The 19,647-nt window shown below is 36.7% G+C and overlaps 2 protein-coding genes across 8 annotated transcripts in view; one reads left to right on the forward strand and one right to left on the reverse strand.

Annotated features, from left to right (window-relative positions):
- Positions 1-19,647, reverse strand: part of TBCD (tubulin folding cofactor D) — a 266,851-nt gene that overhangs the window by 186,449 nt on the left and 60,755 nt on the right. For all 7 annotated transcript variants that reach the window (XM_044983298.1, XM_044983304.1, XM_044983301.1 and 4 more), the window contains exon 14: positions 16,982-17,076. In XM_044983298.1, the coding sequence (XP_044839233.1) occupies positions 16,982-17,076 (95 nt within the window). The remainder of the gene's footprint in view (positions 1-16,981; positions 17,077-19,647) is intronic.
- Positions 6,932-9,683, forward strand: ZNF750 (zinc finger protein 750). The gene is made up of 2 exons (XM_044983306.1): positions 6,932-8,367; positions 8,803-9,683. Exons 1-2 carry the CDS (start codon positions 6,932-6,934, stop codon positions 9,518-9,520), a joined length of 2,154 nt encoding a protein of 717 aa, XP_044839241.1. The 3' UTR covers positions 9,521-9,683.

Here is a 19,647-nt window from a genome sequence, read left to right on the forward strand (position 1 = left end):
TGATTTTTGTAATACAAACATAACGATGTCTGCTGGGCCTTAACATTTATTATTTATCTATATTGCAGTAGCACCTGAGTGCCTCAGTGAGACTCAGCACCCTATCATGTGAAATGCTGTGCAAACAAAGACAGACCATATCTAAACCAAACACCTTACTACCTAATATGAAATTAACTTGCACATGCACAATTCCAATTTTAGTCCATAGGAGACATTAGTGCAGACTGATAACAGGATTTGGCGCACAGATTTTAAACAACTATGGAAGGCAAAAATCACTGTTGGTGTAAACAAACAACTCCCAAAATCATGCTTGTTTATGCCAGCAGTGAATATGGCCTACACACTAAGAAACAGCATTTACAGAACAAATTATTGGTATCCATATTCCTGTTGTAGAGGCCTGACACAACACTCTTGTCAAAAGAGCTCCCTCAATGGCAAATTACCAAACTCATATTCATTCAGAAACATTCCCTCTGGTTTTTCCTTTCTTGAAGTAACACACCCAGCGAGAAAAACCCACCCTTCCCTTTCAGATCAGCAGAAACTCTTTCGAAATTCCACAACTGATTCTCACACTGGGGGGGGAAGGGGGGGGGGAAATCAGACTAAATAATCTGTGCCCCGTCTGAAGCTGACTGCCTGACTACACTATGAATTCACAGGGGAAATAAATGAAGGAATTTGTTAAACTAAATGTGGAGAGCTGTTTCATAGCCCTCTTTTACATGAACTTTGACTCTGCCTATATCAAGTTCTGACTTTCAAAAACTAAGAAATTTATTTCAGAGAAAATATGAAGCATCATAAAGACTTTTACAGGGATAGAATATAAGAGCTATATTCCCTCATTTATTAGCTTTGCAAAGTTAACTTTTAGATGTCTAATTTAGTTCTAGTAAACACGGTAATAAATTTGTCATATTTATAAACCTAACTAAAAGCAAGTGTTAATGCTAGCAAAGGGTTATAATTTGGTTTGCTCAACAGCCATAAAGTTAAACTGCAAAAGGAGTGAATGCGTGGATGTGATAATCAATTTCCTATTCAGGAGCCTCCTTTCCATTTACAGTATCTGTGCATTTGGCTGTCGATTATAAGCAAGCTTTGGCAGGTTCCTGTGGCAAGCAAGCTTGGGGTTAGCTGAGTCCCGCCTTCGCCAGAGAAGAGACTCATGAAGGACAAAGCGATTTCAATAAAAAGGAGAGAAAAAATATAATAAGCAAGTGTGTTAAAAAGCCAACCATACAAAGGCATTCATACAAAACTATGGTTTCTATAGAACTAAAACCAAATATTGTTTGTTGCAGCTTGCTGTGTTTTGCATGCAATTTTTTCTACAGTTTACCAAACAATCATTATGATCTGTGTCCCACCTAAATGGATTTAAAAGACCATAAGCTAAACACGCATCTACACCATGCTTCACCCCACTTACATAGTAGATCATTACGCAGTGGTACAAACATGACAGTCCGTGGGAACAGAGAAATGTGCTTGTTGGAGGGCACAAAAGTGACAAGAGTTTTGTTTGATAGCTCAGACGCTGAGGTAATGCTGAACGAAAGCAGTGGATACAAATACATGAATTGTAGCTTCAGGCTGGAGTAATATCAGGTGCATCTCTACACCCTGAGGGCTCAACTCCTACACTTTTTAAATCCCTCCCACTGAAACAGCCTCCTTCAGTTTCACTTAGCCATCAAGCACAGAACAGGTACTTCTCTCTCCGCACTGACAGCTACAGCTTAGCAACAGTGATCACCTTGAACACTTCAGCCATCTACGTATCTGGTGAGTACTTTTTTAAAACGTAAATTCAATTAAAGAGTAATGGTAATCAGACTGACACCCAATACAAAATGATCAAAATGTATTCCCTTATCATTCTTTTAGCATTTATATTTCACTATCTCTGTAAGCAAAATAACTCCTCTTCTAGCAGGTGCACTTATTGTATAGGAGCTTTATGATAAAAACTTTAACAAAACTTTTTAAGTAAAATAGTTATTTTATTTTGTGAGAAAGGATTTTTCTTCATTTTAGCTCCCATTGACTTTTTACATTAATTACTATATTCTTCCAATGAAAATATTTTAAGCACCTGTTTACCAAGCACATAAACAATTTTAACTGTAGTATAATTATGACAACAAAAATATTTTAGTTACCAGATATTCTTTTGATTATTCTCTAACTACAAAATATTAATAATTTGACCAACTGAAAAAATCGGTGCAAAATAAGATCTTGAGCACTTGTTTCAATTTTTTGTTAAGCTTCTAGGAGGTATATTCTACACAGTATGAAAGAATACAGCTGTTTTATTAGTCTCAATCATCTGTCTCTTTGGTTAATTAAAATGTACCATGATTAAGCACATACAATGTAACAACTTCAGTTTTAAATTATTTAAATATGCATCAGTGATTTATAAAAATGACTGAACTCAGTTTAATTTGATTAACTGAGGTCTGAAGCTATTAACCTTGTATTTACACCACAGATTTGGGGTACTATCTTGTGCTTCCTGGCTGAGCTATTCATGCAGCCTTAAATCCTTCTCTCCCCAACCTCCTAGGTCCTATTCTATTTACCCGCCAAACCACCCCTCTTCCTCCCAATCAACTAATAGTTGTGCTAACATTTATTTTTCAGTTGAAAAAGAACTGAAAGTCTAGGAGGGAGTGGCAGTTAATCACTGGAAAATCTCAACTGGAATAAAACTCACAAATCTTGTTCTTGCAACACGCAAGTTAGGTGACAATGGCATGTCCTTGAATTATGCAATAATGCCACATCACAATATTTTAATTATAGCATGCCCTTCAAAATGTTCCACCCCAATGAGTACTCCTGGTCAGTAAAATCAACATCAGCAAAAGGAATACTGCAACAACAACTGAGCATATATATTAATGTGTATGACAAACTGTTACACAACCTGTCATAGCAATGTCCTACAAAGAAAGATTATAATTACCACCACTGTTTGCAATAAAAGCAATTCTGGAACTACCCCTTTGGTAGATTAGACTTTTTAAATAACTTTTACCACTTAGAACCCCCATACCAACTATTTATAGTGACAAATTCACAATATTCTTTCTTGTAGGATTTGCTAGCATAGTATGAAAATAAGAGGCTGGTAACAGTTTTGTCTCTTTAAAAACCAGGACAAAAAAAACTTTTGGCCACCCAAAATTACAGACATCTAGGCTGAGGGGTAGGAGTGAGGGACTGTTATGCAAAAGGACAGTCTAGTACAGGGATATTCAACAGGCAGACACATGGGCCAAATCCGAACCACCGGACGCTTTTGAACAGACCTCAAAACCTTTTATATACTTCTTATTATTGTGGTTTGAAAAATGTTTCTCTGGAGTCGGGACCTTGACCAAGAAATTTGGACCTTGACAAAAAAAATAATTGACTACCCCGGTTTGCATAAAAAGACCTATCATAGACAAGCAATTCATAAAAGGCCAATGAACCTTTCTGTTCTAGTTTCACCAAACAATAACCAAATGCATTTTCCATTAAAAATACCAGCGAGGTTGGAAACTAGGGATAGGAACTTTGGATAATTATGTAATTATTATAACAATGTGAATTTTAAAAATCAGATAGCCACAGTAATAATGAAATAAAGTGTTACTTTAAAATTATGACTCTATTACTGAAGATTATGATAAATTTTAGATATTACATATGTATATTATTCAGATTCTAAGAAAAAACTAATTTTTTTCCCCATGAAAACATTGACAATGCTATTCTAAAATTAACAGTTTAACTTTTAAATTTCCCCAGCACACAAACATATAGTGCAGCTATGAGGTAATTATTCTTTCCATGTACTGCGCATACAGCAACTTTAAAAATTTACAGCTATTTTAGACCATCTAATATTTTTCCTAGCTGTATTTATTTTGTGAATAATTATTTTAAATTATGATATATATTCCCCTGCAAATATTGTTGGGTTTTACTTAGAGAATGGAACTGGATTTCTCAGTCTTTGCTGGGACCAGAAGCATTTTATTCTTGGCATTTTCAACCATAAGAGGTTTAGCTAGTGCTCCTCAGGGAAGCACTGCAAATAAGGAGAGGACAGATACAACAGGCAGACACTGGCCTAAAATTAAGAGGGGTGAAAACCTCAGAATAACCTTCAATGTACTTATTTGTTGCCTGAGGTGTAAGGGCATCTTCCTCTATAAGCACTACTGGCATCACGCCGGGTAGGTAAAAATCACACTAGGGTAAAATAAACTTTAAAAAATATATTTGTAAAGCTTTTATAGTTCTCGCCCTTTTATACACACATTGCAAAGACAGTGCCAACCCCTACAATCTGAATTTTTAGCTTTGAGAGGTTCGGCAATCCACTTACATGATTAAGAAAGGATAGTTAAAATATTATTCAAATTATTCCTGTTCAACAGGAAAAAAAACATACACAAAGAGGAAAGTATGAGAATTTACATTATTAATCAAAAGAGAAACTAATTATTAAACAAGAAAAACTAATTAACATTCTCTTTATAATAAATATTGTCATCTGAAATTAAAATACAAACTCAAACTGTTGATGTAAACTGCTCAAGTATGCATGCCCGGGGTAGTTTGTTTTGACAACACTATCTTCAAGCACAATTATTTCTGGTACTTTCAAGAAAGCACAAAGACTAACATGTCCAAACTGACAGGACCAAGTTATTATAAGCTCTCCACTTTAGTTATACATTAGTCAAAAATGCAGCAAACTTTATTTCAGTCAAAACAAGGGCAAATCACACAACTTTTTTTTCCATTTCTTATTTTAGCAAGAGCAATGCTTGCACATTTCATAGAGATTCTAGCTAAATTTCATTTATCTGGCAATTTATTTTCTGTGTACTGAATTATAATTCTAACAAGTGACCGATACTGACAAAATCTCAACATGCTGGCATGTATTTTACTAACATCATGCTGAGATTATGACGATCTATGTCTGAAAAAAACCACAGAGCTCTGAATTTTTTTTCCTGATGTAGAGAAATACATTAAATATTACCATGCAATTACTAGTTTCTAGTTATTTAAACTGTTGTAAAGCTATATATTTAAATCACATACTTTACCAAGTGTTTGTAAGAATCAAAACCAGGCTTATTCTTAGTCAAATCTAAACACAGCTTTTTTTTCATAAAGTGCTGTTGAATTTATTCAAGCTGCCTTTAAGATTACAATTCAACTAAAAGCAGTAAATACTTAAATTTCTATGATAGCAAAAACACAAAATATATTTTATATAAGAACATTTTTCTATAATTACTATACCTGTTCAAATAAGCAGCAATTTTCTAGCTTTGCCTTCAGGTTTCAATATTAATGTCTTGCACATAATTTTCTATTAATAAAGTGTCTGATTTGAGAAATGCAAGACATCTTGATACTTTAAATAAAATCTCAACAGCATGTAGTTACCAGTAATTATTTTCCTAAATCTAATATTTTAATACATAAAAGGTTGAATTAGAAGTAAGTAAAGCTTTTAGAAAAATATCAAACTACACTAGTCACTCACAATTAGTATTCCTGAAGTTTCGGGTAACACAATAGATACAGTACGTGGTTTTGCAACAGTCATCATTTTGATAATGATGCTTATAGTTCGTGATGAAATCATCATTTTTTAGATCTCTGCCATAACACATCCTATAAAATCATGAGAACTTGACTCTGAGAGGTTCTCACGCCTTCAGAATCAGTGAACATACTGGAACAAGCTGATACAAGCCCTCCTGACTTATCTACCACAAAAATCATCAGGCTATATAAAGTATCCACTTCTTTAGTTCTCTGAAAGAAGGCAAGTGGATCATACTCCTATAAATCAATGGCTGTCTGACACATGTTTGTACCTGAATATTACATATTGTACACACACACACTCAATCCGCCCCTTACCCCCCACAGTCCCCTACACAGATGAAGAATGTTAAATGTTAGTCAAGCAACCATTCTGCCATTAACTAGAGATTCTAATGTCCAAGTCTTTTAATTGAATTAAGTCCCAAAATGGGAGTTGGTTTTATCCTTGAGACACTAGCCAGTCTAACATACCCATTCAGACTGACCAGCTTTCAGACATTTGCTTAGACTGCCAGGAGATGCTATGCCAGGCAGGAGGGAGTTTTGGTTAGTCTTTGGAAAGACTGGGTCAGCTCTCAAAGGTGGAGCCAATCCCACTCTCCACCCTAACAACCCAGCTAGGGGAAAGAGGAGGAGGGATTACAGCTGGCCTGGCAGGCTTGCCCCATACCACCTGCTGCTGCCAGAACCTACCCCTTGCCTTCTTCCCCCTTTTCTTTCACCCCTCCCTACAGCTCCCCCTACCTATACTTTTTTGTCACATTTACCTTCTGAGTGAATGTTCCCTTGGTTTTCAGAAGAACTTTTTTTAGAGCATATCTAAAAAAACAAAACAAAACAAAAAAACAGGCCACTTCTTTAGGTGCCTAAATATGCACATGGATGCCTAACTTTAGGCATCCAAGTCTGAAAACTTTGACTTCAGCTTTCTATGCACCCACTTGATATTACATATGGGTAATACAGGTGCTTGACACATTTCAACGGGGAAAACTTCAGATGTGGTCAGAAGAATGCATTCATTTTTTATTTAATTCTTGTGTGCCAGCATATTTGATTTTAATTTTTCTGTTACAGTTCCTGTACTATAAGTTACTGGAGTGTTGATTTTTCCCTGACATCTTGCAACAGAGGAGCTGGCTTCAAATCAAATTTTCCTTTCTAATGTGAAGAAGAGATTCTTGAAACCTGAAAAACTTAAAACATCAACAGTTTGAAACTGAAGAAAACTGCAAAAATATTTTATAAAAGGAACATTACATATAAGCATTAAAGCAGAAAAATGAGTCTCCTCAAAGAGCGTAAACCAAAGAAACCTCACTATATCCCAAGACCTCCAGGAAAACCATTTAAATATAAGTGTTTTCAGTGCCCCTTTACTTGCAATGAGAAATCCCACCTTTTTAACCATATGAAGTACGGTCTCTGCAAAAACTCAATTACTTTAGTATCAGAGCAGGATAGAGTTATCAAGTGCCCAAAGTCCAGTTCCTTGGAGCCCAAACAGATCAATCAGATAGAACCTACAGCTAAATCAACTTCTAAATCTATCACAAATGGTCTATCAAATCTTGATTCTAAGCCTCAATATGCTTTTGCAAAAGATGATGCCAAGGAAAATGTAGAATTACAAAATCAGACAACAAATAGATCAGCTCAAGGGCAAAAGCTTGTAATACAGAAGGAATTAACTCCTGCCAGTACTACAGCAGAAAGTGTAATCAACATGCAGCCTGGTTTGGATGGCATTGTAAGGCCCTCAGCTTTTGTTCCTGTAGGAGAGCACAGACATAATAAAGGCCCAGAAACTAATGAGGTTCCTGAAATGATATCCCTGTCTAATTCAAACAACAAAAGCTTGCCTTTTCATGCAAAGTCTGCATTTCATGCTCCAAACCACCCATGGAAAACAGGTTCTACTTTTATCCCACCAGAGTTTCCACATAAAATTCCTCCCACAAAAGGCTTTGGTCCCATTCCACCTTACATGCATACAATAATTCCAGAGTATTCACCCCCTTTTTATGAGCATGGACTGGCTATCTATGCACCTTACTTGCTTCCAAGTAACTCACCAGAGTGTGAAAACTCTGTGCTGTCTGTCTATGGGACCCAAGATCAACGACATTTTCTTCCCCACCCTGGGCCACTCCCAAAGCCAATAAATCCATCATCATATGAGCACTACCGATTACTTCCACAATATCATTCCAGTCCCCCAATGCCATATGGATTTTGCAGACCAACAGATCCTCCATTTTATAGATTTCCACATGTAGCTGGTATTAGTAGAGATACAAGTTCTCATCTAATGGAGGAAACTACCTTGCTGTATCCAACTTCTTCAAGTCCATCTCAACAATACTCATTAAGCTCCCATAAAAAGCAGACTGATTATGAAAAAGAAATTCCACGGCTGCATGCCAAAAATCATTCAAAAGAAGACCCGAATGAAAGAGAGAATGCCAAAATGAGCCCCCGTGCAGGGAGTGCAGCAACAGGCTCACCTGGTAGACCCAGCCCAACTAACTTCACTCAGACAAGCCATGTTTGTGAAGGCCTGTTTGACCTCTCTAACAAATCGTCTTCCACTGTAACTGGGAAGTATGACCAACAGGAAGAAAACTTCTCAGCCTTCAGACTTGCAAGGAAAAGCATAGATCAATCAACTCTACTTCAAAACGTGCAGAACCAGCAAGATAGAGATTCATCTATCAGGTAATAAAAAACCAACCTTTGCAAATTGCTTTTTTAAGATTTACTAGGGGGAAACAAAGACAACTCTATTCATATTTCAAATGTCTAGTATATAAAATATTACACTGTTGGGATGTTTTAAATGTTTTAAAAAATTATATTTATATCTATGCAAAGTATAATACCAGCTCCCATAAAACCTGTAAGGACAGTGGTTACATAATAGAGCTTGCCAGCTTTCCTTAAATATATAACTTCATTACTATCCACATTTCCTGATACCTACTCTAAAGAAATATCTAGAACACTACCAAATCTGATATTAGCTACAGTGATTTTCACATTTAAAGGGTGCCCAATGTAGTTAGAGTTCTGGGCAAACTATTCTTCTCCTTCTACCCACCATCAGAAAATAAAAACTTAGTGAATTATGTTTTTTGTTTCCATTTCTTTCAGTGTTCATGTCACTGGGGAAGATACATATGTTCACACTGAAAGTCAAGCAAAGAATGAGGCCTCTCTGTCCAACGCAGAGGACGACACAGGGATAACGCCGCTTAATCTTTCAAAGAAGCCTGACACACACACAGGAGTTGTTCATGAACACCTGTACAAAAATGCTTCCAAAATGGAAATTCAGAGTTTTATTGAATTGCAAGACATGCCTCTGAATCTCTCTGTGAAAGATTCCTACAACACAATCAGCCTGAAAAATTCATTTCAGCATTCATCACATGATGCTGGGACTGCCACCACTCCAAACAATGAAAATGAAAATTCTGAAGATGTATACAACACAATGAATCCTAACAGTGCCTGTGACAAGCCTTCTTTCACAGCACAGAGTACTGAAGTCCAAGATTTAAGAGTAATTGACAATTCTGATGAACAAAAACAAACAGCAGCTGTTGCTCTTTGTCAGCTAGCTGCATATAGTCCTAGTAAACGAAGACTGGACAACGAAGAGCAAAGTTCTCAAGACTGTAGTACTCCATGTACAGAGCCTACCCTCTGTTCTTCAGATACTCAGGATAATCACTGCAATCACAAAGCAAAAGGACAAAAAAGGACAAATCAAAAAGAATCAGCAAAAGCACAGCAAGGGTCTAAAAGAGTAAGACCCAATGACTGCAGCAGAGTGTTTACTCTAAGAAAGAGAACACGAGTATCATAATATTATTTCACTTGCTAATGTATTTCGTTTTACATCATGGAGCAACTGTTAAACTTATCTGCTAGATTACACAGTTTCTCCGTACCGACTTCTTTTTTCGTTTGTTTGGCTGACTTTTTTTTTTGGACCATAGAAGCTATGTACAAACTACCATGTAAATAGAATGTGTTTATAATTTTTTACTAATGTTTTTAAGTAATTGAAATTTCCTATGTATAAACTCAGATTTTGATGAGTAAACCTTTTGCATTCATAACTTAAGCCAATCAAAATACATGAGAGGGATGGTTTTGGGAATTGCAATATGGTAAAATACCTTTTACATCTGCTTTTACTACAAGACTTATAAACTTTAGAAACAATATACTGCTCATCATGTGCTGTCATAACATATTTAACTTAATTTTGTTTAATTAATCTACTTTTTTTTTTGCTCCTAGCAAATAATTTTTCTTTAATTCTGCAGTAGTTTAAATTCAGCTTAAAATCTAAATTTGTTATTTAAACTTTAGTTTAAAAACTCTCTTTTGAATGTGAATATACCACAATGGTTGTACTGAGGAAACATTCATAAATTTAAGATCTTGGGTACACACAAGCTTGCACCAGTTTAATTAAACCAATTCTGTTAAAATAGTGCAAATCCCTGCATGAGAACTTTTATTCCAGCTTCAGAGGCTTACTTTGGTTTAAATTAAACCTGTTCTTCATCAAATTAGTCCTGCAGGAGAACACAGACATAGCAAAGGCCCAGAACCAACTTAGTCAGCTAAGAACAGATTTAAATGTAAACCAAAATAAGCCTCTCAAGTTGAAATATAAGTGCTCACACAGGGTTTGCACCAGTTTAACTGAAACAGTTTTAATTTACACCTTGAATTAAACTAGTACAACTCTGTGTGCAGACAAGCCTTAAGGCTGGGATTTTCCAAGGAGTTAGGTGTCCAAATTCCATTTAAGTTCAACAAGATTTAGGCACCTAACACCCCTAGGATCCTTTGGAAATCCCAGCCTAAAAGGATAGTTGTGCCAATAATTTATTTCACTTGGGGGAAAACACTGCTGGTGAAGGTTTCAATTTCAGTAAATATGTATCACTAATTCTGGAACTTAATGTGCTTTTGCAGACAAACTATTTTCTAATTCTATAATTGTGTATAAGAACTTCTCATTTTTCAAATAAAGCTATGTACTGTACTTTAATTACTAATTCAATATATGTTAATGATTAAGGAATAAATTGTCTATGTTATTATTGTTGGTAAAGTGTGTTTTGCACAAAAAATAATCAATAGCAGATTAAACATAACTATTTGCTTTTGAGCTAGCAATTAAAGTAAATCATGGCCTAGCATATCAGTCACCTATCTTATTATATTAAGATGAGTTTCCTTCACTGGAAAGCTACAGGTGAATGAATCTGCATACTGTACATCCCAAACATTTGGGAAATTACAGGCACTCCCTAAAATCCCACAAAGATGTTATCCAGACAAGCTTTGCCAAAGGTTTAACAAAAAACTGTACTACTTATGATTCATAAATAATCATGTTTGGACTTGTACAGCAGCTGCTAATGTAACTGATATTAAAAAATTGAAACTGCCCAGTTTGAGTAAAACAAAGGAAGATCAATCAAACAATTTAAACCACAGGTACACCTTTCACATCAACTAATTACTCAGATACAGGAAATCTCCATTTATACAAAAGACAGCAATGGCCATAAAATGCATTTAAAGAAGAACGGATGCTTTTCAATGCAACTGATGCACTTTAGGGGCATAATCTAATTTCCAGATAATATGGTATCTTGGGATAAGATGGATTGGCTACGCAAGGTTCTGCTAGATATAATATTAACTGCAGACTACATGAATTGGATGTTTGATAATTCTAACAACCGACACTAATAACTTGGTTACTAATTTACATTCTTTCATGGGGGGAAAAAAAGATTTCCCACAGATTTTCAAACAACAGAATACCAATTTGAGTTTGAACAGAGGAACTAGGCCAATGAAAGCCAACTAGGCCAAGAGAAGAGGCCAATGAAATCCAATTGTCATGAATTCAGGCTATTTCTGAATATGGTGTAAGATACCTATAGTGTACCTAACTGTAGAATATCAAATGATGGAGAGAGTAGGGAGAATTTCTCCCTGACCCCAGCTGGTATTCAGTTTAATTCCTTGAAGTATGAAGATAAATGACAAGGGTTACTTTATCCTTAGTACTGTACATACAATTGTTACTAGAGTCCAATTTTTTTTTTAAGCAGGACTAAGCCAACTGCATCAATAATATACCAAGGCAGTGAGTTCCACAGATTAGCTACACATTAGGTATGTCTACACAGCAATGCAAGCCCAAGTTTGAGCCCAGGCTAAAGCCTACCCTTGCATCCACACACCAACTGTGCTAATCTAGAGTTTGGACCTAGAGTCCCGGAATCCTGTATGGCTGGAGGGTCCAAGCCCATGTTAAGTTGGGACCTAGGGTCCTGAGCCCTATTGCTTTCCTGTGTGCATGCAGCCCCGGCTAAACTCAGGTCCTGGAAGTTCTCCAGATGTATCCCAGAGTTACCAGCAGAAGAGGAGCAGCGCTGCCAATGCTACTCAACCTAATGGTGGAGAGCCAATTCTCAGATTACATGTTAGTTTAGTTTAAAGTGTTCTCAAACTGCAGTCATTCTACTGAGACAGCCTCCAAAGGAGCTAATTATGCAGTTTATGTACTCATGTGCTTCTTATGGGCACCTGAATCCCATCAATAGCAGTAGCGTTTTCCAACAGTGCAACACATTTATAGGACTAGAGTGTCGATACCGTGGGGGGTGAGACACAGGCTGCTAGGCACTCTGGGATAGGTCTACTTTGACTCAGGCACTGCACCATGGACACCAGAGCCCTAGACCTAGGGTTAAAATACAATGTAGACTCTAAAGCCTATTGTTCCCTGACACAGACAGCTGACTCAAGTCCCACTAACCCTAGGCTTACATTGCTGTGTCAACATACCCAAAGATACTTTTTAAGATTCCTTGTACCCATTTTCATGCTTGTGCAAGCTTGCTTGCAGCTTTCTTCTCAAGTCCACTTAATGGAAAGGACAGACCTGAGCAACTGGCTGATCTCCTCCAGCCCATTCATTACTGACTCTTTTATATATTTTCATAGCCAAAATTCTTATTTTATAAAAACATGTTCTCTTACCACCATGCCTCCAAAATTCCCACTGCCCTTCTCAGGATCTCCTTCCACACTGAAAACAGTCTATTCTTACTCTATCTATTCTAATCCCAAGCCTTTTAAAAAAAAATCCATTTCAGGACTTCATCTTCCACCCACCTATTACTCATTTTGCTTAATGGCCTTCTGTGAGGAACTTCACCAAAGGCCATTTTAAACTACACCCACCAGTTCTCCTTTACCTGTTTCAATTTTCAGTAGTGTTCTGAGTTAAAAGAGGCATGGTTCATACTTAGAGGTTAAATTCTAGTTTGCCCACTATATTCAGACTGATGCTTTATAACTAACTAGCTAAACTTTTCTCATTTTTTTTCTTGTTATTTAAAGCAAGATTTACCAACCTACAATTCCCCAAACCACTATCAGCACTTTTGTTTACAATAGATGGATACAATGTTGACCCACCTTCCTGAAAATTAGTTCTTTTCTAATGATTAGTTCTTTTCTAAGGTATATGTTTTTCGTAAGTAGAACAGATACTTCGCTCCATAGATCATTAAAGCTCTTGTATAAAATGTCTTCAGCTCAGGGTGGTGTCATTTATTTTCTCAAGTTATTCTACATCTTTAATATCCACCCACCCTAGTTAGTGCCTTATCGTCAGTCCCCGTAAGGAGTCCTCTTTAAAGGCAACCTGGTGTAGTATAATACACAAGGGGTGAGACACAGGAACATTTTATGCATGCTACTAACCTCTGTATCAGATAAGTGATGGTGATTGCAGAATGTTGAGAAAGAGACAACAATCTACTAGACAGTAATAATGGGAAATTCAATTACTGGTATAAACTTACTGAATGTCATATCAGGACATGGTTTAGAGAAGTTATGTCTCCATATTATCACCTATTGCTTCGTGGAACAGTTTGTTCTGGGCCCTAAAAGAGGAGAGGTTACTCTTGACTAGAGCTGGTTGAAATTCAAGATTTCCAATCCAGGAGAAATTTTGACATTTTGTAGTTTTCTTTCATCCTAAATCAGAACAAAGTCGAAATTTTGAAATTTCCCACCAAGTTGTTTTGACAAGATGAAAGTGTTTCATTGACAGTATATCGAAACAAAAACTCTAAATGAAGTGTTTCAGCCTTATATAAACAAAGCACTTGAGTGATTTTTCATGGCAAATTTTTCAACCAGCTCTTAAGTGTGCTTTGCATCCTGATGTTTGAAACTGCAGTAGGTCAATGCACACTAGGGAACTTTTTATATGGCAGCAGAACAGTCCATATGGAGAGTTAGTGCACAACACACTGACGCAATGTAGATTTATATCCCAGCTTGCCGTGCAGTAAGTGCTCATGTACACATGCACTTAGTCTGAGTCACCCAGGAGTTGGTTCAGAAGTATGGTTGCACAAGCAGATCACAGTAGGAGTGGATGATGATACTCTTAAGCAATTCCATTCTTTACTCAACAAGTATTCACAGAAGGTGGGAAAGGACAGATGCGTCTTCCTCCTAAAGGAACTGTATGCAGTGCATCTTGTCTCCCTTGCCTGTGCAGTATGCATACAGGGAGCTGCTTAAAGGGTTACTGAAGAGATACAGAATCTGATATTTTCAGTATGCTGATAAACATCCAGTGCTGTTGAGTTCCTGGCCCAATGTTTGGGGGAAAGTGAGGCATCAAGGAGAGCTACCTGCCTGAAGCTTAAACCAGCTAAGATTGAGATTGTGACACTGATTAGTTAGGAGAAGCAACTGGAAGATATGGAAATTATAACATCTCTTTTAATTGAGGACATACCCTTCATTTGTGACTTATATTTGCAACCCAGAGGGTAGGACTGGGGCCCTAGTCGCTGTTAAATGATCAAATAGCAGCAGTGTCCAGGATTTTTTTTTTCTAATCTGTGTCTACCGAGAGATTGTGACCATTTCTTTCAGATGTAGACCTTGCTACCATAAGCCATGCTTTTTTCATCTCAAGACTGGATTACTGTAATGCACTCTTATACGGTAGTACACCTTACATCAACGTGGCAAGACAGAGCAGCCCACTTATAAAGCAGGATTTTTTGTGAGAAAGCATGACTTCTGTGCAGCATATCCTGCACTGGCTGCCTTCAGGGTTGAGTTTGAAAATGTAGGTTTTGATCTACAAAGCCCTAAATGGAAAGGAGGGGAGGAAAAAGGGGGTTGGTGTTGTTGTGAACCTGTTACAGGGCCCTGTTAAAGACCACCACTATATTATTTTATCAAGGTTCATTTTGAGGATATAGGTGTTCAATTGTTTAAATAAGAGTATCGTAGACAGAAATATAAAGACAACTATATCATAAGCAGGAATTCTGCAGGAGAGTCATTACATTCTCAGATCACAAAATGTAGATGTGCAATCCAAATAAACAGGTTCCTGCAAAGCATAATGTTTTTTTTCTTTCCATCTTTCTTTACCCCTCAGAATGTCCATGAAACAATTTGATGGTCAAAAACCCACAGATTAATACATATATAGCCCATGCATAAGATTTACTGATGTTTGTACTGTTAACATCTATGTGGAGGAGGTATAACTGTCATCCCCACTTCATACATGTTGAAAGCTGAGGCTAAGAGGTAAAGTGATGCGGCTGAATGTCATACAGCAAATTACTGGCAGAGCCAAGATTCCAACCAACCACATTTGATTCCAAACTTCCTGGAACCCCTTAATTTACAGTTGACATTCTCCATATTATTACTGAAAAATGTTGCATTATCAGATTCCAGATAAAAAAAAAGTTTAAGACTCCAATTCTATAAGGACTTACAAACATGCTTAACTTTTTGAGTTCAATGGTGCTATTCATGTACCTAACGTTAACCATAATATATAAATTTGCAGGACTGGGGCCAAAGTAATTAGGTAGTGGTGTCAGCAGAAAGATATCTGCATGGTACCAAGATTTTCTGTGTAGGAGGAAAACCTCAAATTATATAGAAATAAAAAAAAGGAGGCTCTGCCAATTTATGATAAGTGAACTATTTTAAGCAACGATAAAAGACCTCCTGTATTCCTGACTTATACAGCTTTGGCCTTTGTCATTTCATGGAGACAGAGAATGAAGAGGAGCAGTACTGAAATAAAAATAAAGAATCAATAGATTTTTCAAAATAGGACAAAAGATTGAGGCCATGAAGCTTTCACTGATGTGATACTGGAGCTTTTCTATACATATACTATGTACGGCCTTGAAAATTAACACTTTGTCCACTCTGTCTCAATCATATCAACTATATGGCAAATTACTTGAGTAGTGAGGCAAGACAATTATTTCAAGACAGTCCTCTACTCTAAGCAACTAAAATCAAAGTCTGGTGCCTGGAAATTTAGGCGAGTGCACAAAAATTGGTTAACGTAGAAAACTAGGCAAGCTTTTCTATTCAGCCTTACCTTTTTCCAGTACAAGTACTTCAACAACATCTGATAATCATTTTCAGCTGTTGGGTGGGAGCAGGTTGTTTCGTTCTCGGGGGGAGGGGAGGGGAGGGTGGGGGGGGGGGTTGAAGGGCAGTTTGTTTCAATTTGTATTTTACGTTTTCCTATATATAAACTCTGCCAAATTTCTTTACAACACTTGGTAGATTAGAAGAATATGGTACTTTTTAGTAGTTAAAATACACACAAACAAAAAGAGCGTCCTTATCTCAAAGTGCTTACAATCTAATACCCTTGTACTCTGCCCTGTCCCATGGTGCCCAAAAAATTCTTGCAACCATTACTGTGTATGAAATGCATGCAAAGATATTTCTACAAAATAACTAATGCCAATGTTACTGATTGCAGCAGTCAAATAATGACTAACAAATTACCAAAATTCTAATTTACACCAGGGTTTTCAATTCTGATTAAGTAGTACAGATTAATGCAAACTCTCAACCTAAATATGCAAGTTAACGTTCAATTAGTTAACTTGCGTATACACATAATTGAAAAGTAGAATAAATACAATAACAGACCTATAGTATATAAAACTATTATATACAGTCAAATTAATAAATCCTAGTAATTATTTGGGAGAGCAAATTTATTTATTTGGTTTTAAAGGAACACCCAGGACAATGAATTCTATTGACAAAGATGTCTTAAATGTCTTTCATGGATATGTTGCTACAGCCATTGCTAGTCCCACTTATGTCAGTGAACACAAGTCCCTTGCCAAATACATAGCTCTCATGCTATTATATAGTATTACTGTTTAGACTTATTGGGGTTCAAGAAACTTACCATCTGCGATTCGAGAAGGGAGTAACAACCCTCTCCTGCCTAATTCAGCCAGAGCCAGACATCCGCCATGCCAAGAATTGTCCGTTTCCTGGAAACTAATTTTAGAACACAGAAACACTGTTAAGTATAACTTGAGCTTTCCGGGGTTTATCATGTGTAATCCAAATCATTATTTGTCTACTGCAGTTTGTATTCACAGTACTAGAGTAGCCTTTTTTTTTTTTTTAATACAGGAACCACTGCATACATTTTTTTTAATGTTTGTTCTTTCCTACTTTAACTACCGTGTTAATGGTGCAACTGTTAGTCTGAATAAATAACATTGTGCTTAAACCATTTATTGATCTACTCACCCTCAGATACAAATAAAAAGTTCAACTTCAGATACTCATGTGCTAATTATGATCAAATCTCCTAATCAAAAAGAAAACTATTTTCAGAAACCTGGTGCATGACAAAAACCAGGAGCATAAAATGGCTAGGTGGTACAATGTGTTAAAAAAAACCAATGAGAAGTCCAAGATTAAACAGATTTATTTGGTCATAAGCTTTCATGGGTAAAAAACCACTTCTTCAGTATCTAAAGAAGCATTTTTTTACCCACGAAAGCTTATGCCCAAATAAATCTGCTAGTCTTTAACGTTCCACTGGACTCCTTGCTGTTTTTGTGGATACAGACTAAAATGGCTACCCCTCTGATACTAGAGTGTGTTAATGTAATGGCATTCTATCTCCGGAAAAAACAAGTGCTTGTCTACATCTGAAGTAAAATATGAGAGTGTAGACTTCACACTAATCCATAGCGGATTTATATCCACAATACAAAAAACATTGAACAAACTGGCAAGACCTGCAGTGGCTGATAATTAAGATCTAGAACAAGAATAGCAGAAGTGGTTCAAGATTTAGGCACATTTGCAGAAATGGCAGAAACAAATATTGGGGAGGGGGGCGGGCTTGTACAATGCATCATCATATTCACACAAACATTTTATTTTGTATTAAGTTAATAATAAGAAAGAAAACCTAAAAACTATGATACCAGTGAGAATTCTAAAATTTTCATTGGAAATCCTACAAATTTAAGATCCTCTAGGATCTTCAGTACATTCACTTTTAATGTTTTGTAATAGTCGATATTTACAAAGAGTAGTTTCTTTGAATGACACGAATCAGAGCATAAATCTAATTTTTTAAAACAAAAACAAAAATACATAGTTATAGCCACGATCAGAATATGCATTCTGGCGGAGATTGTCAAAGGTGCCCCAGGGAGTTGGGCACGGTGGCCTCCTCTGCAAATCCCAGCACCTCAGTACAGGTAAATAAATATCTGCATTACTCAGTGCTTTCAAATAAATACAAAAGTATTCATTACAAGTATCTTCAATCAGTAACAACTCAAATACTTAAATTAGGCATAGATAATGTGGATTATGGATCCCTATCAAAAATCTCACCACCACCATCATTCATCTCAAACATGTCTGAAAAACAAACTATAAGGTAGGCTCCTTTTAAAGTCATGTGTTGAAATATATTTTATCATATATCCGTGCAGTTTCAGAAAATATCTACAGATTATCTAACCATTTATTTTTACCTAGTTTTGTTTAATTTTTCTTATTATTCATAACATATTTCAAAATGACCCATTTTATATCTGGTAATAACTGGCATTAAATTTATAAAAGAGTAGGGCCAACCAAAATACAAAATTAAAATTAAAATCCCTATTGGTATTCAATTTTTTTAAGATGAAATTCTGTGCAAAATTCACAGCAGATTTCTATTTTCCTTGCCTACAATACATCCTATTAGTGTCTGTAAAAAAGGAAGTCACCTATTTATTAATCAGATTATTCATCACCCAGATCTGAAAAATAGATCTTTAAAACAAACAAAAAAATGAAAACACAGCAACTAACTACAGGCCTTTGAAGTGCAAGTATAATTTATAGAGTGGTATTGAGACCTGGTGTTTGAGGGGCTTCATCTCCTACAGAGAAGGGGACAGGCCAAACCTGAGTGGCGCTGTGACCACATGTGCCAGTTCGCAACACCTGGACAAGAGCAGACCCAGCCCTGCGGCACAGGAGCCGCTGCTGCACAGTGAGCTCGCTCTCCAACCCCTCCGCCAGGCTGCACCTTTCAGCACCCCCACTATACTTTTGTGTATGTTGATGAAATAAAAAGTACCTTATTTAGTGACCTTTCTGTGACTTATTTTTTTTCCCCATCCCTGATGTGAAAGTTTCCACGCCAAAATCATAACCTTACTAATAAGATATAGCAGAAGGGTGATCTAGTGCCAAGAATAGAACCAGTGGCTGTAACTTGACATTCCCTGCAGAACAACCTGGGGTGGGGAAAGAATACCCTATCAGCACTTGGTACTGCCTCCAGTAGCACCCTGAGCCACCAGAGGTCACTGCAATTGGTCGCTAATCTTCCCCCCTCCTCATCCTCTTGGTATGAGCTTTTGCTTCTACTCAGTGATTCCAGAGAAATTCCATTCAGGCTGATGAAAGACTAGAGAAAAAAAAGTGACCAGGATTTCAGCAGAAGTCTTTTAAAAGACTTCACTCCTTTTCAAGAGCAGCTCTTACAAACCCTGTCCCCTCTGCCTGTGCAGTCTCCACACAGCACCCTTTCTACACCATCCT

The sequence above is a fragment of the Mauremys mutica genome, chromosome 12 (genome assembly GCF_020497125.1).
Source record: "Mauremys mutica isolate MM-2020 ecotype Southern chromosome 12, ASM2049712v1, whole genome shotgun sequence".
Classification (NCBI taxonomy): Eukaryota; Metazoa; Chordata; order Testudines; family Geoemydidae; genus Mauremys; species Mauremys mutica.

Coding starts and splice junctions, on each gene's coding strand:
- ZNF750 (XM_044983306.1), top strand. CDS start 6,932: ATGAGTCTCCTCAAAGAGCGTAAACCAAAGAAACCTCACTATATCCCA. Junction 8,368..8,802: donor GATAGAGATTCATCTATCAG/GTAATAAAAAAC, acceptor CATTTCTTTCAG/TGTTCATGTCACTGGGGAAG.